The sequence below is a fragment of the Callithrix jacchus genome, chromosome 2 (genome assembly GCF_049354715.1).
Source record: "Callithrix jacchus isolate 240 chromosome 2, calJac240_pri, whole genome shotgun sequence".
Lineage (NCBI taxonomy): Eukaryota > Metazoa > Chordata > Mammalia > Primates > Cebidae > Callithrix > Callithrix jacchus.
The window spans coordinates 123,490,427-123,512,493 of record NC_133503.1 but is presented as its reverse complement, the minus strand read 5'-3'; the positions used below and the strand labels follow the sequence as shown (position 1 = coordinate 123,512,493).

General features: G+C 33.7%; 2 protein-coding genes across 10 annotated transcripts in view; one reads left to right on the top strand and one right to left on the bottom strand.

Annotated features, from left to right (window-relative positions):
- Window positions 1–22,067, top strand: part of RASA1 (RAS p21 protein activator 1) — a 116,755-nt gene that overhangs the window by 92,414 nt on the left and 2,274 nt on the right. For both annotated transcript variants that reach the window (XM_002744778.7, XM_008991846.5), the window contains exons 12-24: window positions 3,052–3,139; window positions 5,301–5,378; window positions 7,399–7,556; window positions 8,032–8,108; window positions 9,531–9,703; window positions 9,985–10,144; window positions 11,224–11,366; window positions 12,479–12,594; window positions 13,279–13,365; window positions 16,145–16,212; window positions 17,725–17,813; window positions 19,096–19,173; window positions 21,919–22,053. In XM_002744778.7, the coding sequence (XP_002744824.4) occupies window positions 3,052–3,139; window positions 5,301–5,378; window positions 7,399–7,556; window positions 8,032–8,108; window positions 9,531–9,703; window positions 9,985–10,144; window positions 11,224–11,366; window positions 12,479–12,594; window positions 13,279–13,365; window positions 16,145–16,212; window positions 17,725–17,813; window positions 19,096–19,173; window positions 21,919–22,053 (1,450 nt within the window). The remainder of the gene's footprint in view (window positions 1–3,051; window positions 3,140–5,300; window positions 5,379–7,398; window positions 7,557–8,031; window positions 8,109–9,530; window positions 9,704–9,984; window positions 10,145–11,223; window positions 11,367–12,478; window positions 12,595–13,278; window positions 13,366–16,144; window positions 16,213–17,724; window positions 17,814–19,095; window positions 19,174–21,918; window positions 22,054–22,067) is intronic.
- Window positions 823–22,067, bottom strand: part of CCNH (cyclin H) — a 50,639-nt gene continuing 29,394 nt past the window's right edge. For 2 of the 8 annotated variants that reach the window (XR_013532251.1, XR_013532249.1), the window contains 3 exons: window positions 7,924–8,042; window positions 7,064–7,159; window positions 823–1,226 (listed from right to left, as the gene is read on the bottom strand). The gene's annotated coding sequence lies outside the window, so the exon portion shown is untranslated. Of the gene's footprint in view, window positions 1,227–6,277; window positions 6,927–7,063; window positions 7,160–7,923; window positions 9,657–11,636; window positions 11,714–15,282; window positions 15,567–22,067 lie in introns of those variants that run through there. The other 6 variants (XR_013532248.1, XR_013532250.1, XR_008479662.2 and 3 more) reach the window with 6 other exon arrangements.

Sequence of the window (22,067 nt, the reverse complement as noted above, 5' to 3'; positions counted from 1 at the left end):
AGTTTACAGTCAGCTGTTTTTTTTTTTAATATGTGCCTTTCTGGCCGGGCGCGGTGGCTCAAGCCTGTAATCCCAGCATTTTGGGAGGCCAAGGCGGGTGGATCACAAGGTCAAGAGATCGAGACCATCCTGGTCAACATGGTGAAACCCCGTCTCTACTAAAAATGCAAAAAAAAATTAGCTGGGCACGGTGGCGTGTGCCTGTAATCCCAGCTACTCAGGAGGCTGAGGCAGGAGAATTGCCTGAACCCAGGAGGTAGAGGTTGCGGTAAGCCGAGGTCGCGCCATTGCACTCCAGCCTGGGTAACAAGAGCGAAACTCCGTCTCAAAAAAAAAAAAAAAAACGTGCCTTTCTGTGAAACAGTAAGAGAAACAGTGAGGAAGATTGAATGCCAAGGCAAATGGCATTAACAAAGTAAATTTCAAGAAAGTGAGAAGACATCTCTACCATATAATAGGACAAATAAAAAATAGGTTGATAAAGAATGAATCATAATACGATACAAATGCCAGAGGACAGTAGGGGAAATTGTACATTAATGTTAATGCTTTTTCTTTATGTTATCATATTAATGCCAGCATGGAACATTTCCTGCTTTGTGTGTACCTAGAACCTGGTATGTTGACCTTTGGTATTTAGATGAAGTCTAATATGAAAATTAATAGCAGCCTTCTGTAGTAGGTGATTAGTGTACTTGCTCAGCCTGATGCTGAATGAATGTTGGATGGCACTGCTTTTTTCTTGCATGGCTCTAGTTACACAGCTGTGTAATTTTTCCAGTTTATTTTCAATATTAAGAAAACTCCAAGTCCTCTATTTCCTTGTATTAAACTTCTAACTTTTAATACTGCATTACTTTAAATATTAACAATTTCAGAAGCGCAAGTAGAAAGATGTCTTAGTGATACAAAGTTATTCTAGTGAATATCCATGTGGTAATTAATTTTTACACCATTTTTTCATAGCTGGATCTTATTGTATTGATAGCTTTACATTTATTTATTAAAATGTTTTGCTGGATATTAAAGATTGGCAGTCATTTTCTTTTGCCGTTTTAAAGATAGTTTTCTGTCTTCCAACATTTTCGTTGCCTTTCAAGTTGTTTCTGTTTTAGAGGTAATATATCTTTGTCTTTTCTCTTAGAGGCAGTGTATCTCACTCAACTTTCTTTGGATGTTTTGCGATTTTTCCTTATATTTTCAGCAGTAAAACCAAAATTTACCTACTGTAAATTAAAAAAAAAAAAAAAAAGAAAAGAAAATTATCCTTATGTTTGTAGTGCTTCTTCAGCCCGAGACCTGGTGTTCTTTGTCAGTTTTAGAAAACCCTTGGTTAGTATCTATTTAAAACCATTAATATCTAATTTAAACAGTTGTTCTGCCAGTCTTTTTTCTTCTTGGATTCCTGTTAAAAAAGTTGCACTTTTCCCTACGCTGTTTTCTGTGTTTTTCATCACTTTTTCCTCTGTACCAAACTGTATTTTCTTCTGATCTTTTAGTTCACTAATCTACCATTCTGCAGTGAAGTCCACTTTTTCAGGACTTCATTTTCTTGAAAATTTCTAAATTTTTCAATTTAGAATTTACATTTTTTAAAAGACCCAGTTTCTGGCAAATTTCTTTTTACCTACTTTCTTAAACATTTTAATTATAATTACTTGAAAGTCTTATCTGTCTTCAATATCTGGATAATTTGTATGTCTTTCTCTTATTTTTGTCTTAGCTTTTAGTCATTTAATCCTGATGCCTGTAGTGTCTACTTATTTTGATTAAATGGTAGACATTGTACATGAAAACCTATGGAAGCTATGGATAATATTACTGTGTCCAGAAAGGATTGTTCTGACGGATGATGTAGTGATAGTACATCTGGTGAAGGCTATTCTATTTCTGGTTTACCCTTATCATGAAGGCATAACCCTTTAGGGGTCCTAATAGAAAGCCTGAAATCCATTTTTTTTTTCTCCCAGCACTGTCAAACTACTGGATTTGTGGTTAGTTTTTTAGCCATTGAGCTACTGTTTTGTGCTTAGCATCTCCACTACACAGCTTAGGAATTGGTAAATGCCTTGAACAGAAAAGCTGTGGAGGAATGTCAGGTTCATTATAGTATGATCTTGGCTCCTTAGATAGCTACTTTGGTTATTCTCCAGTGCTTTCTAATAGTTTTTTTTTTGTTTTGTTTTGTATAATGTTTTAAATTTTATCCAGCCAGGATGGTTAGTCTGATACAGGCAACTTTTTAGAATTGGAAGTTTCCAATTCCTATTTTCCATGATTACTTTGAGGACATTCTCAAAGCCTGAGAAGATAGTATTAAGCCTGTGCTCTGTGTATGTTGCTATAGTGTGAGATAAAATCTTTGTTTAAAGCAGGAATAGAAATAACATTTATTGAGTTCTAAAAACATACAGGCCCCTAATAAACATTTTATTAACATTTTCAAGTCTAGTTAGAAAAATATTTCCAGAAGACATATAAATTGTTATCTAATATTGCACTTACATATCAAATGATTTATAATACTAAAGGAAGACAAGAACATTTGTTATACACAACTGTTCATTTAAACTCTAGAACAAGCATATGTATGAGAAGATGATGTTTCCATTTTAACAGGTGAAGAAAAATCGTCAGTTTAGAAAAATTTGAAAACATAGAATCACCTACAATCTCCTTAGAGATAATTACTTAGAATATTTTTGGACTAAGAACATTCTAGTCTTTTTCCAGTACATATAAAGCTTTTCAGATTAGCTGTAGGCAGTTCTAGCAATTCAGCTTCAATTTTTGGGTAACTATATTTCTAATGTCTTTTACAATTAATTGTTCTTTACACTTTGAAAGACTGATAACATTTTAATAATGCTGACAAAGTTTTCTAAAATATATACAGCTGACTTTTTTTTGGTAATGATCTGGTACAGTGAAGAATTATTTCTCTAAATTAAGAATTACAATTTTATGTGAATTATGAGTATTTTAAAGTTGGTATAAATATTTTGCTATTGTCTATTAAGTTTCCTAATAATTTTTGTTTTTATTTTAAAGGCCAAACTGTTTTCAGATAGTAGTTCAGCACTTTAGTGAAGAACATTACATCTTTTACTTTGCAGGAGAAACTCCAGAACAAGCAGAGGTAAGATTACTGTTTCTTAAACTACTGTAAACTTTTATATTAGCCCATGTTTTCTTATTAACTGGAATAGAAAACGACCGCATTCAAGATAAAGTGGTAGAAAGAATGCCTGAAATCTAATCATCTCTTAAGGAATGAGAAGTTTCATATGTAGAAAATTTTTTTGCAGAAATGTTATTAGGAATGAAAACTCCATGACCTTTAAATAATCCATGATGTTGAGGCCAACTGAGAATGCTCATTTAAAATACTCTGCATAAAGGTTCTAGATAATCTCAGTACGATGCAAAGATAAGCCAGTTAGTTTTGCTAACAAGCATTAATTATTCTTCACTGGTTGAACTCTGTCTGAAAATAAAAGTTCAGTCAACACCAAGAAAGATCTTTTTAGGAATCTTCCTTTCTATATGTTCTTCAAGCCAAGTCTAGATAAAATGTCTACTTTAGCACTAGCTATTAATCCATGTGCAATGTCCTTATAGCTTCTATTGTTTTAAGTAATTCTGTGAAGAAATAATATTTAATAAACTCTTTAATAAAAATATTTTCCAACAAAGGGAGACCCCAGCTCTACAACAAAAGTAAAAAATAAGCTGGGTGTTCTGGCTTATAGGCAAGAAGATTACACGAGCACAGGAGTTTGAGTTAGTGAGTAAGATTAAGACACTGTAATCCAGCCTAAGCAACAGACTGAGACACTGTCTCTTAAATTTGTTTTTTTTGTTTTTTTTTTTTTTTGCTTTCTTTGAATCCTAATATTACTGGAGTATATGGTTGTATTTTATACAAATATGGCTAAATTTCTGCTGATACTCGAAGGACTTAAAGGTGGTTAAGAAGTGAAAGTGGCTTTGTTGGAAATACAATTTGCCAACCCTAGATATGAAGAACATGCTCTTAAAACTGGATCCCAGCATGAGACTCATAAACTTGAATGAGCCACTGTGTTTTGTGGCTCATGTTAAATATCATATTTCACATCTTTATAAACTATCTCATTGCTCATTTCACATATAATGCACGTAAAATTTCTATGACTATGTATCACTAATCTTTAGATGAGAAAGATAGGGCTCAAAACATTTTGGTAACTTAGATGGTTGTTTTAAATGTTAGAAATTGAGTTAGGAATAGAAATTTAAACTTCAGTATCCTATTTTCTAATTATTTTATCATGGTCCCTCTTTCTGAATAAAAATATGTCACATGCCATAATGACATTTTAGCATGTTTTACAAGCCTTATAACATTTTAAAAAATGTATTTATAATACATAATCTCTCTATATTCTATATTTCCATAAATGGTATTTCCAGTTTTTGTTGATTTGGTGAGCTGTGGGGTCTCTGGTTATTCTCTTCTATTTCAAAAAGCTATGGTAACTGATTTGATTTTAATTTGCTCTAATATAAAGACATTGTCTAAACATTGACAAAGTTCAGCTTCATTGAAATAACCAACAAACTAAAAACATAATTGAATAAAGCAATAGTACACAGGTTTCCAGAAACATGTAAAAACAAAAGTGAATATTTGGATTTATTTTTAATAAACCTAAGTAGTTCTCTACTTTCTCCCAAAGCACTAAACATTTTAAAAAACATGGCTGCAATTCAATTTGAATATTAGGCTGAAATGATTTTTTAAATCTAATGTTATATTTGAGAAGCTTAAAAATAACCCAAGTCCTCTTATACATTTCTACCTGTATTTATGGTCTAAAGTATAGATTAGCATGCTTGTCATCGAATCAGTCATCACAGTATCAGTTGGTTTTGCAATCAGGCCTCTCCCCTTCTCACAAAATCAAGTTAAATTCCACCTAAGCTTGCCTCAAGTGTTAACAGCTTCATTAAACATAGACAGTTAATTTCCCCAAGGTAGTATCTGTTTGAGAGAAACAACTTCTTTAATGTAAATTTGATTTTTTGGCTAATTAGTGGTCACTCATGGTGCATTTAATACATAAATTCAAACCAAGATTTATACAGAATTATAATTGTTTTGGTTACTGTTTTATTGGGGCATAAATAAAGTGCAGTATAGTCTGAGTATAGAAATGGCAGTCTAGAGAAGGAAAGAATTATTGAATTTGAAAAAAAAATTTTGGAAACCAGATAAACTAGTGTGTATTTGTTTGAAATGTTGTTTTTCTTTGTAGGATTGGATGAAAGCTCTGCAGGCATTTTGCAGTTTACGGAAAAGTAGTCCAGGGACATCCAATAAACGCCTTCGTCAGGTGAAGCTTAATTTTCTTTGATTTGTAATTGTCAAATTTTGCTTTAACACTTTGCCGTTTATGTCTTATTTTTATGTGAACTGTTTTGGCATCATATCTTATGAAGGGTTAAGCTGCCACTTGCTTCAGTAGCAGGAAAACGTTACTTGTTTATGAAAGAGAATGTTCTTAGTACGTAATGCCAACCGTTAAAAACATAAGAAAGATGATTTATTCTTCCACTTAAAATAACAATACTGTACCACCACAACAGAAACTGTTCTGTTGGGCATTTAATTTTCCTTCAAAAAATTATTTTGGCTTCTTTCAGAAAAGTAGAACATTGAAAAGATCATCAGATTTATAGTACTAATCCCAATAAACTTTTTTGGGATTTTCATTCTGAAAAACAGCTTTTGAAACATACTGCTTAACTCTTAGGAAATGTTTAATCTTATTTGAAACCATAACATGGCTATTACTTTCATTCATGAAGAGTAGGCTTTCTCTTTTTTGCCTGTGTAAGGGTAACTTTATAACCTTCATTTCTTGGCTTTTTTCTTTATAGTAACCCCTATATAATTGGAAGAAGTTAGGCAAATTTTGACATTCTTGAGGTTTTTAAAGAAAGTTTGGTATAATACTTATTTACTGACCAAAGTGTCTTCTGTTTTCTTCATGTGACTATCTGATAAGCTGAGTGATTAATATACTGTTCTACTGGGAGTGGATAATTGTTGATATTTAGGTGACTAAATAGTCCCTGTAACCCAAAGTCTGGCTGTTCCCCAAGGAAATTTAAGTATACACATAATCACCATGTGTTCATAACATTGTAACATTTGTAAGCTATAAAAAATCAGTTTGGATTTTTGCAAATAAGAGCAAGTTGTATTTTGTATGAAACTTGAGCCATTAAATTGACATTTGCAGGTTTAATATAATCATAGCTAACATCTCTCAAGCACTTTTAATGTATCAGTGGACAGTGAGATTCAGTGATTTACATACACAGTTGGCCCTCCCTATTCATGGGTTCTGCATCAGTGGAATCTACCAACTGTAGGTCAAAAATATTCAGAAAAAAATACAATAAAAATACAGTATCACAATGATGAACATAGCATTCACACTGTATTAGGTATTACAAGTTATCTAGAGATGATTTAAAGCATATAGGAGGGTGTGCATAGATTTTATGCAGGTACTATGTTATTTTCTATAAGGGACTTGAGCATCCTTGGGCATTGTTGTCTGCCAGGACAGAAGGGGAGGGCTTGGGATCAGTCCTGCAGATACTGAGGGACTAGTTTGTAATCCTTATGAAAAGCTGTAGTGTAGACTTTCTACTTACATATTAGAAAAATGAGGCTTAGAGGGACTGATTTGTCCAAGGCCACACAAGTAGTACATGGCAAGAGAGTAAGAGGACTTAGTGGGGGTATAGCTCAGTGGTAGATCATTTGACTGCAGCAGAGAGAGAGGACCTGACAGTAGAAGGGAGAAGATCTAAATTCTAGCATCCAAACTGACAAATGACTTAGTTTTTTTTTACATTTGTATCCTTTCCTGTAAAATAAGAAGGCAGAGTCAGTGTTTTAAAAAGTTGTAGCCGTGGAACTGTATTTTATAGAAATAAAATCTTCTAGATAACCATTATATAACATACGGGATTTTGATTTGAGTAGTGACAGTTGTTTACTTACATGAATAAAGAATTTTCCTCTTGACTTCATTTTCTCTGTATCATTGTTTTATGGTAGAAAAGGTGTATTTTTCCAAGAAGATACTGGTAGAAATAACTTGTAAAATAAAATTGCATTGTTTTTATCTTTTTAGGTGGGAAGAATTATTTTAAATGTTTTAACATTTTAAGTATGTCGTATAAAAAGGCAAAATAAAACCAAAGCTCATATTTTCTGAAAAAAAGGGGAAAATAATTCGCTATATTTGGCTTTTTATCTTATGAGTAATTGCTTTTGAAACTTAGCGCAATTCTAGAAATCTGGGGTAATAATTCTTTTTTTTTTTTTTTTTTTAGGTCAGCAGCCTTGTTTTACATATTGAAGAAGCCCATAAACTCCCAGTAAAACATTTTACTAATCCATATTGTAACATCTACCTGAATAGTGTCCAAGTAGCAAAAACTCATGCAAGGGAAGGGCAAAACCCAGTATGGTCAGAAGAATTTGTCTTTGAGTAAGTCTTATTTTATCATTAATCATTTTCTTTTACCATATTTCATTTCTTTCCATTTTTTTGGGTCTCTATCTAAACCATCAGAACAAGGTACCACTTCCAGGTGTTTTAACAGCATATATATATATATATTTTTTGTTAGTTTGTTTTATATGTTCACCTTTATTTGTGAAGTGCTGTGCCCTTGGTTATTCCACCTAGTTATTAACATGAATTAGCAAGTCAAAAAATGAAAATGTTTACTAGAGTTTCCAGTACTTATTTGAATTATTTAGGAGTTTAAAGATGCTAGGTAAAGTATATAATTTGCTTGTCTTCTGTATACCAAAGAATAAAATATGTTGTGAAATAAAAGTAGCACACTCACTTTTCTTTTTAAGCTGAAATAGGGGGCTTATTTGATAGTAGAACTAAAGGAATAAAGAAGTTTGATGTCAAAACATTTTCTTAATTCTTTTTCTCCTTCTTCCTTTAGTGATCTTCCTCCTGACATCAATAGATTTGAAATAACTCTTAGTAATAAAACAAAGAAAAGCAAAGATCCTGATATCTGTAAGTTGATATGGAAACTCTTTCTGAAGTAGAAAAAGCATGTTTTATATACTTTTAAAATTCACAATGAAATAATCTTAAAAATTAAAAAATAAAACAAATGCAAGTAGTATAATTTGAGATAGTTTCTTTCTGTACTTCTTAAAGTATTGATTATTGAGAAAGAATATACCTAAGAAAGAAAACACCAACCTGATTCAACTGTACAGTTAAGTACTTTAAAATATCTAGCCACCCTCCTTTCTCCAATGAATAGGAAGAATAAGAAAATGATTACAGTGGTCGTTTTGAAGGGCTTACCCTCATCCCTTCTTTCTACTTTTTAGATTTTTCATGTTTTCTTTTGAGATGGCGTCTCACTCTTGTCACCCAGGCTGGAGTGCAGTGGCAGGAACTTGGCTCACTGCAACCTCTGCCTCTCACATTCAAGTGATTCTCCTGCCTCAGCCACCTGAGTAGCTAGGATCACAGGTGCCTGCCACCATGCCCAGCTAAATTTTGTACTTTTAGTAGAGATGGGGTTTCACCATGTTGGGCAGGCTGGTCTCGAACTCCATACCTCAGGTGATCCACCCACCTCGGCCTCCCAAAGTGCTAGTATTACATTAGCATATAAGCAAAAAAGAATTCTATTTAAAAATTACCCTTAACCTTGAATATGTCATTTATTCACTTCTGGTAGTCAAAGGCTCTCAGTTCCTGTTCTTAGCAGCACAACTCTTTCCATCCTGCTACTAAAACAGTTGGCAGTGGGATTTACCAATCACATCGGGGTGAATTAGGTTAATGCCTTCTTAAAACTCAGGCTTAGGGAAGGAAGTGATATGTATTAACAGACAGATCAAAGCCTAAATATTTCTCTATAAAATGTTTATTCTGTAATTTTTTTTGTACTAATTTTAGTTTTCCCTTTTACGATAAAATCCCAACCCCACAGTAATGACAAAGAAAGCAGGCCATGCCTTATATATAAAGTGTTCTTTTTTCACGACTTTTCTTCTTAGATATACCTCCAGATCTTGGCAGCTTAAGGGTTGCCTGTTTAAAATGGAGTTTTCACCGCCACAGGCTGAATTAGATATGGTTTCTCTGTATTCCAATAGCATTCACCACTGTTAACAGCACTTATCAATGCTGAAACATGACTGATTTCTTGCCATCTGGAATAAACTGACCCCCGTGCAACTTAAAGACCACATCTGAATCTTCTCTATACTTCCCCCACCTATCAGAGTTTAGTGCATGGTAGACATTCAATAAATGAATGAAGCAGTTAAATATTGAATTTGTGATGTTACTGAAAACTTTTTTAATGAAAAGAATTTAACACCATTGAGAAGACTGAACACCAGGAAAATTTACTTGCATGACTAATTATCATGTTATCTTTTTAGATAATAATTGCTTGTTTTTCTTCCCAAGTATTTATGCGTTGCCAGTTGAGCCGATTACAGAAAGGGCATGCCACAGATGAATGGTTTTTGCTCAGCTCCCATATACCATTAAAAGGTATTGAACCAGGGTCCCTGCGTGTTCGAGCACGATATTCTATGGAAAAAATCATGCCAGAAGAAGAGTACAGTGAATTTAAAGAGGTATTATTTGTCTAATTTTTGTTAGAATTAACATAAACATTTAATAAAAGATCCATTAAGCTAGACATAGTAATTCATAGCTTAGTGGCACAGTGACACCAGAGAAGATTAAAAACCTTGTATTATAGTGTGATTTTGATTAGACTAGAAATAGGTAGACTATGAATGTATTCTATTTTAAATAAATGTATTCAGTGGGGCATTTTAATTATTAAGAACTTATGAAAGAAAGAATGCTTAATGCTGTGTACTTTAAACCATCTTTTAAAATGTCATTTTAGCTTATACTGCAAAAGGAACTTCATGTAGTCTATGCTTTATCACATGTATGTGGACAAGACCGAACACTACTGGCCAGCATCCTACTGAGGATTTTTCTTCATGAAAAGCTTGAATCGTTGTTGTTATGCACACTAAATGACAGAGAAATAAGCATGGAAGGTATAGTATGGCTGTGTTAGTGTGAAACTTTAAGAAACTGGGTTTAGATTTTATATCACGCATATATGGACTCTATCTCTGAATATACTAAATTGTTAAAATGCAAATCAAGTTAATCTGTTTTCCCTTATTAAAAATTGCAGTTGGATGTTCTGCTTATGTCGGTTACTTTGGGGAGCTAATATTTCTAATGGAGGTTTTGGCAGATGAGTATTAGAAGCTCCAAGAAAGTGGTATCTGTGTCCACATCGATGGCTCATAGTGCTTGACTATCAAGAAAAGTCTGGCATACTTAACTATATTCTCTTACTTTTTACGTCATTGCACAGAAGTTGGGTGTCACCTGCCTTTTATTTCTAGCTTTTATAGATAGGTAGTTCCCAAGCTGATGGACACACAGTTTTTAATGACTTATAAATACATCGAAATAATTATCCTCTCCCTGCCCCTCCGACCAAGCACTTTGATTCAGTAACAGTTCTTGCTTCTAGATTCCCCAAATAGTAAAGTTTAGAACTATGTCCTCCTCATAAAAATTATAAAGGTATATAATTTGTCAAGGAATAGATAAAATGGTGGTCCTTATTTTACATTGAGTTTATCTTTTCTGACAGCATTTGTCGTTTATTAAAATTTTACTGCAACTCATCAGACATGTTTTAGGCTAATAAATGAATCTATATTGGGATTTTTTGTGTTATATTCGTAATTCTAAATAAATACCCAAATTTCAAAGCATGGGGTCCTTGGACAACACAGCTGATTTATGGTCCTAATTTTGTCACTAGCTAATTGATCTTAGACAAGTCACATAACCATTCTGAGTCTTCATTTTTCCATATAAACATGCAGTGTTAATCTCTTCTCCTGTTCATGATATGATGAGGTAATACATCTGAAAGTCTTACAGAGTTAAGTTGTAGAAGTATAGGATGTCATTGTAATTAGTACTTCAATGTTGCATGCAAAAAGTACATTTAAAAGGCTGTTCCTGTTGAGGTAAGATGAATTCACTTAATTTCCAATTTGGTCACATTGAGTCCTCAACAAATAATCTTCTAATGTAAATATTTGCATAGATGAAGCCACTACCCTATTTCGAGCCACAACACTTGCAAGCACCTTGATGGAGCAGTATATGAAAGCCACTGCTACACAGTTTGTTCATCATGCTTTGAAAGACTCTATTTTAAAGATAATGGAAAGCAAGCAGTCTTGTGAGGTAAGAATTTAATGTTTTAAGAAGTATTTTTTGCAAATAGGTAATAATTTAATAGGTAATTTGTAGCTCATTACATTTTAAGGAAAATATGTTAAATTTCTAAAATTATTCCTCATAGCAGTTATACCCTTTTGTAATACATTTATAAAAATGTTCTGCAAAATGAACTTTGAAAATACTTGGTCATTTCTTCTATTGTACTAACGACAAACTATATACTCCTTACAGAAAGTGTGCATACATAAACTGAAGGCTTTGCTAGTGACTTACATTATAACCTATGTAGCATTTCATAACATCTCGTTTTGTCCTTGAAGGTTTTTTTGTGAGAGGAGAATTGAGATAACCTCAACAAAAGCAAAAAAAAAAAACACCTTTTAGGATTATTAAAGCTTAAGTACAAACTCATAATAAACTATTAAGATAGTAAGTGGAATCTCACATGTATACCCTTTCATTTTAATGGTAAAGCGACTATAAAGAAATACATATTTTAGATTTGACACAAAAATCAATAAAGTAAGGAATTCATTTCTCACAGTGGACACTGGGATCTAGCAAATGTTAATCCTGCACAAAGATGTCAATTCATACTAATAACGTGAAGGGAAGAAATTAATGATTTAATGTTGGAAATCTGGAGTAATGCCATAGTTAGCCTAACATGAGGATGATACAGAAATGCAGCAAGTAGGTAGAGTCTCCAGACTTTAGAGACAGGCTACAGAATTTGGACTTCCATAGATAAATCTACTCTGCTGACACTTCTGAGAAAGGTTTGTGATTCTGCCTAAGACATTTGATACTTTTATTAGCCATTAAATAAGTCTCATTCAGAAAAGGCTTTTAATTGGCTTTTTCCCCCTCTAAATAAACATAATTGACTAATTACTGTTTGCTTTTCAGTTGGGTAATTGGGAATAAATGGTAAGAAACCTGCCAGAAGGAGTTTCATAGAGCAAACTACTTAAAAACCCCCATTTATACAAAGAAAAAAGATGAATACACACTGAGATACTGAAAAAGACAACCTTTAAAACTACTTGTTTACCTCAATTCATTGCATTTGTCATTGCCAAGATGCATTTATATTGATTTATTACTTCTCTTAGTTAAGTCCATCAAAGTTGGAAAAAAATGAAGATGTGAACACTAATTTAGCACACCTATTGAACATACTTTCAGAGCTTGTGGAGAAAATATTCATGGCTTCAGAAATACTTCCACCGTAAGTGATGAAATTTTCATTTGACAAGAAATTGTGTATGTCTTGAAAAATTTATATTCCTAATACACGTGAAAGCTTATCTGTTGTCCTATTATTATATTCTGAAAAAGTCATGGCTAATCTTTATAAGTAGTATTTAAAGAAAAGAACTGCCTTAAAGATCCCAGAGTGAAATATTTACATTAAAATTAAACCACTGTTTTTGTACGAGCCAGTATGTCTGGTTTGTATAGTAGCTTGGGGAGTGAATAGAGTTTCAGATTTGAGATTGTAAGACATCTTTTCTATCCATTTGTCTATATTTGATAGGCTAAGCACTCTGTTAATATGCTTTTAGGCCTCCAGTATTAGTGAACTCACTTGTTCAGATAGAAGTTAACTTAAGTCTAAATATTTCTCCTCAGAATTTGCAACTGGTTACTTCTCTGTATCTGAAAGCAAATGTCAAGAAGTTGACTGAATAAACTGATGATGATAAACTTAGTGGATAAAATTTTCCTTACCTCTTGCTAAATGTCTCATTACTTCTGGCAAAATACTTTTTTGAGGGAAATGGTCAGTTGTATTAAACTGTGGTATATTTGGGTAAATTAAGCTTTTGGCTGTTATGAGATCAGTATTTTCACTTGCTTTCTGTGCTTTTCACTTGCTTTCTGTGCTGAGATGGTTGTTTTATTTTGGCAGGACACTGAGATATATTTATGGGTGTTTACAAAAATCTGTTCAGGATAAGTGGCCTACAAATACCACCATGAGAACAAGAGTTGTTAGGTAAGGCTCATCAATTATTTGTTACATCACATACCAAATATCCATTAGGTGGATAATTGTAAAAAATTGAAGTAAACTTCAAGTTACTCTGAGATTTAGCTACCATCTGCATTTTATAAAAACATGAACATTCATTTACAGTCAAATAAGTATTGAAGTATTGGGGATTTTTAAATCCTTACAGGATGTGGTTAAAAGTTATATAACAAAATCTGTAGCTAACTTCATATACTATTCTTCATATATACACACTCACACAGATTGGCACTAAGAGAGAAGAGCAGTAATTGACCCATTTAGATATTAATTGGTTTGTTGCAATCTGTGACTCTGAGCTAATCCAGAACATGTAATTTTGAAGCTGTGTTTCAGTCTGTTCATTTTACCATAATTAGGAACAACTGTTTTTGCAAACCATTGAATTTGCGAGCTTATATAAAGGGACTTCATTATCATCATTCTATAGGAAGAATTGCTTTGGCAAATCCTGGAATTTGGGAGTTTCTAAGGTTACTTCATTATCATTATTCTAACATATTTTTCCAATGAAGAAGCAGATCTGTCTGGAGAGGTTAAGTTGCTGGACTAAGGTTATATAGAAAGCTAGTGGGTAAGCAGAATTAAAGGCAACTAAGACCCAATATGATATCCTTAACTCTTATTGTAGGCTTTTGCTTTTGTTAAGCATACTACAACCAATTAATTCCAGGCAAATGGAAGTTTAATGCAAAAGTGTCATGGTATATAGCAGTCTTCTTATAATTCGTTATTTAGAATATACACTGCCATGTCATGTTCTATTTTAAAAAAATTAAGCAATCATTACCACCATTATTACACAATTCATTTTGAAAATGTGTGTTAATCCTGCCTCCAACCTAAATTTTGTCAAGGGGTTTCTAATTCTTTTTTTTTGGTGGGGGAGGGGGGCAGATAAAATTTCTCTTGGTTATGATGTGACGCAATATTTAAGAACCACAGATTCTGCTTTTCTTGGCATTAGTGGTCATTGGGAGGAAAAGAATTACAAGCATAATATTCCAGCAGTTATGGGTGATACGTCAATTAAAACTGCTCTATAAATCTGTATGTTTCAAACAAGCATAATTGTTAAGCAACCACAGCAAGAAATTGTGAACTGTTAGATGCAATAGGGTGTTTTAGGGGCATTTTTGCGAAGGTTGATTTCAGGCTCATAGACCTACTATGTGTAAGTATCACAGTATTTTCAAGTAAAGTTTACATAAGAGTCTTTGTAATTTGAGAAGTCCAAATTTAAAGACTTAATCGTTACTGTTATATATTAGTTTTTTTTTTTTTTTTTTTTTTTTGAGACAGGGTCTCACTGTTGCCCAGGCTGGAGTGCAGTGGTGTGAATTTGGCTAACTGCAACCTCTACCTCCCAGGTTCAAGTGATTCTCGTGCTTCAGCCACCCAAATGGCTGGGATTACAGGCATGCACCACCACACCTGGCTGTTTTTGTATTTTTAATAGAGATGGGGTGAGAGCATGTTGGCCAGGCTGGTCTTGAATTCCTGGCTTCAAGTGAGAGGCCCACCTTGGCCTCCCAAAGTGTTGGGATTATATGCGTGAACTACCATGCTGGCCAATGTATTACACTTTCTATAAATGCTGTTGAGAGGTAATGTATTTACTTCTAAGAGTTCAAAAATTAGCAAACAGGCACATGTTCAAAGGTAAATGCTGAGATACTAGGTAATTCACTCTAACAGAGAACAGAGATTGTGTCTTACTAATCTCTAGAAGGAGTTGGGTAACTCATTTTGGGAATAATGCTTGTCTTTACATGGGGCAAGTAAGAGGTTATTAGTGTGTATTCCTCTTAAAAGGAAATTAGAATTTATCTACATGAAACGTATGCTCCCTACCAGTGACTAAAGGAGGCAGAAAAGGAGTTATGTGCAAAAGCTTTATTTTTACACTGACATTGTCCCAAAGTAAAATGAGCAGATAAAATCACATATGACAGCTATGAGTATAATTTTTGCTATTGCTATCATTTTGTAATTTGACAACTTTTTAAACTTTATTATTCCTTATGTCTTGCCTTAAAAAGCTTTTCAGGCTGGACGTAGTGGCTCAAGCCTGTAGTCTCAACACTTTGGGAGACCAAGACAGGAGGACTGTTTCAAGTCAGAAATTTGAAATTGTCCTGGGTACCGTAGTGAGACTCTGGTCTCTACAAAAATAATTAAAAAAAAAAAAAAAAAATTAGCCAGGTATGGTGATGTGTACCCTCCTATCTATAGTCCTAATTACTCTGAAGACTGAAACAAGAGAAGTGTTTGAAACCAGGGGTTCAAGGTTGCAGTGAGCTGTGATTGTGGGCCATTGCATTCCAGCCTGGGTGACAGAACAAGACCCTGTCTCAAAGAAAACCTTTTCAGCCTCCTATTGTATACATTTTCATTTATCAGTAAGTTGCCTTTTCTCTAGTGCAATGGATTCTTATCTTCATATGACTCATCAACAAAATCAGTGCAACCAACTTAGGCTGTTCTAATAATCTAAAATTCTAAATTGAGAAAGTGAGTAAGTAATACATTCAAGAATCAGATATAATAGGTATATTCTTAAAATATGATGCTTTGGCTTACTGTTTCCTAAAACTTACTGTGTCTGGGCTTTCCTATACTGGTTTAGAGTGAAGTTTATGGTTCTATGAGTGCTAAAAATTCTGTTTGTATGTATTGTTTTAAAGTAACACATTATATAGGTGTTTTCTAAAAAAAACAAAACAATTTCCCTCCCATTTAGTGGTTTTGTTTTTCTTCGACTTATCTGTCCTGCCATCCTGAATCCACGGATGTTCAATATCATCTCAGGTAATCAGCTTTTGATAAAATCTTGAAATTAAAAAATTAGTATGTTAATAAGAATACTTTTAATTTAAATGTGTGGTTTTTTTTTTTTTTTTTGGATTATCCAATTCTAAATCTTGGCATACATAAAGTGTTCCAGAGCACCCTTCCTTCCTTGTCCTTCTTCAGCTTTTCTCTTGTTTTTTATGTTTTCTTTCATCTAATATCTGGTCGGAGACGGTATGATTATACACATTCCACCTTTTTTCTGCCCATACTGTGTCTCAAACCTTTATAATAGATGACTTCTTAGAGTCTGCAAGTTGGCTTTTTCCAAGTTGGGAAGAGCTTTGCTTAGCCCATTGCTAGACTGCTGCCAGCTGGATCTTCAAAATCAAAATAAATTATATCTATATTTGGAATAGTATTCTGTGAGTACTTACGAAGAAAGCAGTATTGGTTCCTTCTCATTAGAGATTTTTTAGGTCACCAGTTATATATAGTGTTAATTGGCCATTTTAAACTCTGGTAAACCTGATCCAGCTTTGCTTATTATCCTTATAGCTATATTGAGATGACTTTCAGGTGTTACAAGCTTCTTTCAAAGAAAGGATAACAGGGATATTTGTGACTTTGAATATAATAATGAACCATTATAAACAGTAAGACCCTGAACCATTTTTACCTTAATAATCTGAAGCTTAAAATTGTACTAAAAATGTTTTGGATTGTCTTAAGTTTTACTTTTATAGCCATCACATCTCCGTAATTACCTTTTATTGCTAATAAAGTGGATAATTTTACTGCTAATAAAGTGGATAAAATCTATTAAGATTAAGGGTTTAAAATTCTTTTTGGAGAGATTTTTCTGATGTTGGCCTCAGAGAACACTATCTAAAACTAGGCAGTCATGTAGATTACCTATGAGATTTTACTGTTAAATAATTACGTTAAGTTTCAGAGCTTATATTTAATGGACACCAATATTTTTCATTTACATCCCACTATCTGTGTTCTACAGGGAAATGCTTCCTGACTTACATTTTAATAGTTTATTAAATTTAATGTTTTTCTCTTCAAAGCAGAGGTCCTAGACTTTATCTTGGTTCTTGAGCTTTAAGTGAATTATTTGGACTGCAAATAATGTTGGGAGGAGGGAATTGCTCAGATTGCAAATTCCTAACCTGAGTAGGCTGAAATTAGCTTTGTGAACTGTCACAAAGGATGTCAGGAGTGACAGTCTTTTCTAGTGATAAAGGTAAATCTTTAAGGTCCTCTGAAATAGTATCAACCATTGGGAATTGCTGAGTTTGTAGTACGCTTTTCACAAGTCTAGAGATACAGATAAGCATATTCAGTTTTCCTCTTTTAACTGAAGTTCTTTTGATTATACAGACCATACATTTTCCTGAGTTCTGACTGGAAGAATGGGTAGTATTTTAACAGTAAAGTAATATTAAAGTGCTAAATTTAAAATGGGTTAGCTGGAATTGCCGTTGAAGTTGGTGTCATTAGCTGTGCCCAATTCTCTTATAGATTCCCCATCTCCTATTGCTGCAAGAACACTGACATTGGTGGCTAAATCTGTGCAAAATTTAGCAAACCTTGTGGAATTTGGAGCTAAGGTAAAAACATTTTGATATTTTAAAATTTATGAATGCAAGTTTGATATAAAACCACAAAATATAGCTTAAGTAAATTTTTAACTGAAATTTTTAGCAATGAGATAATTTTTGTTGGTATTTGTTTTTAAAGCATCTTGTTTAAATTTTACATTTTAATAGTGGGACTTTAAAAAACACCACGTCAGCCATTACAGAAAACAAATTTTTCAAGGTCTAGTGTACTCAAATTCTCACTTTTAAACATAAAAATTATCAGTGAGCATAATTTTATTTCCCAATATTCACTGTAAATAGTAAAACTCAGATGAGTTTGTTTTCTTTTTAAACACCCACACTTAGTTGTACTATCTAAGGATAAGACTAATAGTTAGGATCATATAATGCCTTCTGCTTTTCTCACCTAACATGTGACAGACATCTTGCCATAGGTGGAAATATATAATTTTCATTGTTCTTAATATTGGATATTTAGATGGCTTCCAGTTTGTCCCTGTTACTGCTGTAACATATCCTTGCATACATTTTCTTTCATACTTGTTCAGTTATTAGCTGAACTTTGGAGTAAAATTACTAAAGTTAAATACATGGTTTAGGCTTTTGCTATGTATTGCAAGATTTCCTGTCAGCAATTTAAGATACTTTTGTTGCTACTTGCAGCCTTGCCAAAACTCAGTGGGTAGTATGCTTTTCTCTTTTTTGCCCAATTTGATAGACATATTATTTTGTGTTTCATTCTTTTAGACTTTCATGTCTCTATCTTTGGAATTGCCTATTGAGGTTCTTATCTCATTGAGTTTCCTACTGACTTTTAAAGAGTGCATTAATCTGAACCTTTTCCATATTTATAGCATACTTTTAAGTAGGATTTTAGTATGATGAGCAGTTAACATATATGGCCTAGCTTTTGAATTTATCTGAATCTTGAGGCAGGTTACAAATAAGATATTTTTCTATTGCAGTCTTTATTATACTGTATTTTAATTCCCTGTAATCTGCCGGATTCTACCTGGGGCCATGTTTGAATGAATTTATATATAAGCAATTTGTGTCTGCCAGGCTATGTGTTATGATTTGTGTTTGGGTCCAGAATTCCTTGCTCTTTCATTAAAAGAACAAGCTCCTCAGTATAGCCATTTGCTTATATATTAGAAGGAAAATACTGTCATTATATGATTTAATCCTTGTGAATTGCTGTTAACAGCAATTACTTTTGCACCAATCTGATAGATGAAACAGTGATGTTTGTTTCTGGTGCATATAATAGAGGCATTTTATTTTTTAGGAGCCCTACATGGAAGGTGTCAATCCATTCATCAAAAGCAACAAACATCGTATGATCATGTTTCTAGATGAACTTGGGGTATGTATATAATTTTTAGGTACTTTAAAATTTATAGTTAGTATAGCTGAGTTAACCCACTTAAGCAGCAACCTTTAGAAAGATTTTTCCATCCAGAACTAAAAAGACAAAAAGCCTGCAAATTTTTGTCTGCCTTCCTAAATAAAACAGTGCATTTTTGTTTGTAATTAATAGTTAACACCAAAGCATACATTACTCTTGGCTTTTGGACTACTTTCATCATATTTTAGGGTCTGTCTTGCCTTTCATATCCTTTTAAAGCTATCATATCTGACTGCCATGACATTCTGTTGAGTCCTACTTTGCTGCTACTATGTGGGGCTTGAAGCAAGACAATGACAGAGTTCTGACCAGGTTAAATAAATAGACTGAAGAGTGTTCTTTTCTAGAATAAAAGACATGAATTTGGTGTTATGCTTCATTGAGTGTGAATACCAATGCCTCATTTGGGCCTTGTTAATAAACTGTGATTACAAAATTATGAATGAGGATATTTTGTAATTTCTAGGACCCTGCATTTCTTAAGTTAAATTTTCATGATTGTATTTTCAGGTACTGAGTCAATTTTAAGCCAAACTAAACTTATTAGTAATTCAGTTCATATAAAGAGAAACCAGGAAGGTACATGTACACATGAATAGAGCCAGGTATATGGCGTGGCATTAGGGAGTGCCAGGATTGGAGACTGGGGTGTCCATCTTCCATCTTAATGCATTCAGATTCAGTTAAAAAGACCACCACGGCTGGGCGCGGTGGCTCACGCCTGTAATCCCAGTACTTTGGGAGGCCGAGGCGGGTGGATCACAAGGTCAAGGGATGGAGACCATCCTGGTCAACATGGTGAAACCCCGTCTCTACTAAAAATACAAAAAAAAATTAGCCGGGCATGGTGGCACGTGCCTGTAATCCCAGCTACTCAGGAGGCCAACGCAGGAGAATTGCCTGAACCCAGGAGGCAGAGGTTGCGGTGAGTCGAGATTGTGCCATTGCACTCCAGCCTGGTAACAAGAGCGAAACTTAGTCTCCAAAAAAAAAAAAAAAAAAAAAAAAGACCACCACAACCATACCACTGTGGCAAACAAATCAGGAATGCATGTAGGTCACAGGTTTGCAACCTCAGGTATAAAAACAAGTATATGAAAAATTATGGCATAGCTCTATCTTTATTGTGAAATTGACAAAAATGCTATAAGTTCATTCTTCTATATGTGAACTGGGATATAAGTGGTCAATCATTTGAAACCATTTTTCTGTAATGTTTAAAAGGAGCTGTGTGAGAAATTATGCCAAACAATCTAGGATTTCATACTGCTTAGAATCCAAATATAATATTCTGATTTTTTCACCATCCATATAAACCAAATTCACTTTTGATGACCCACCTTGATTATTATCTCCTTCAGGAAGCTTTTGCTGAGCCCCAAAGATGAATAAAATTTGTAACTTTTGTTTTACCTCCTAAGTATCCCCTGCATACCTGCAATACATAACTCTGTTGCTACAGTTACTTTTCTAAAGGCCTTTCTACTAGAGTCAGCTCTCTGAAGGCAAACTTGGTGTATGTCATCTCTGTAATCCTTTACTTGAATCACTAAATGAGTGTATTCTGCATAACTGTTTATTCTATAGAAAATATTGTTTTGCAGTTTTTAGTAATGTTAGGCAAATATTGTCCCCATTTTACTGGTAACCCAAGCCTTTGCTAAATGTTATTCCAAGGCTTAAAGTAGCATTGGCATTTAGTATTGATAATGGTACAGGTTGAGTATCCCTAATCCAAAATCTGAAATGCTAAAAAAGCCAAAACTTTTTGAGCACCAACAGGAAAGGCTACTTGGAAGTTCCAATTTTGGATTTTTGGATTGGGGATACTCAGCTGGCAAGTATACTGCAGATAAATATTCCAAAATCCTAAACACTTCTAGTCCCAAGCATTTTGGGTTAAGTGATATTCAACCTATACGATAAACTTTAATTCTAGTGACTTAAGTTACTTTATGAACCTTATCTAAAAGTATCATAATTAACACTGATTATTCCCACATGTTAGCAAGCATTCTGAGCAGAGTCCACAGATAATTGCAAACCTGACATATTCTCATTGCATTTTCATAGTGCAGCTCCTACTTATATACAGATCAATTCGGACTAACTACAGGAGCTTAATAATGGAATTTAGTCTAGGAATTTTAAGTTTAGGTTGAATTTAATCCAGATTAACAGTTAACCTATACTATTTGGTATATGTTCTAGATTTCAGATATAAATTGTTATGAAGCCACACCCTCCACCATTATTTTTAGAATAGCAATAATATTGTACCATATCCTGCCATTCTGTGGAAGAAAATGGAATCTGGCTTTCATATGAATAGAAAGGTTACAGAGTTTATACCATAATCAATGCTGAATGTTTCAGTAAGAATCTTTAGAATTTTAAGAGAAATCTGAGAATTAAAAAAAATTATCTAAAATACCCGATTAGAATCTTTTCACATGAGACTATAAAGATTTGTATTCCTAACAAAAAATTAGCCAGGCATGGTGGGGTGGGTTCTTGTAATCCCAGCTACTCAGAAGGCTGAGGCAGGAGAATTGCTTGAACCTGGGAGGCGGAGGTTGCAGTGAACCATGATGATGCCATTGAACTCCAGCCTGGACAACAAGAGTGAAACTCCATCTCAAAAAAAAAAATAAGATTTTTATTTTTTGTATTTCTAAATGCAATTTTATGATTCCCTTCAAGAATGTGCCTGAACTTCCGGACACTACAGAGCATCCTAGAACTGACCTGTCCCGTGATTTAGCAGCACTGCATGAGATTTGTGTGGCTCATTCAGATGAACTTCGAACACTCAGTAATGAGCGTGGTGCACAGCAGGTAAGTGTTTGCCA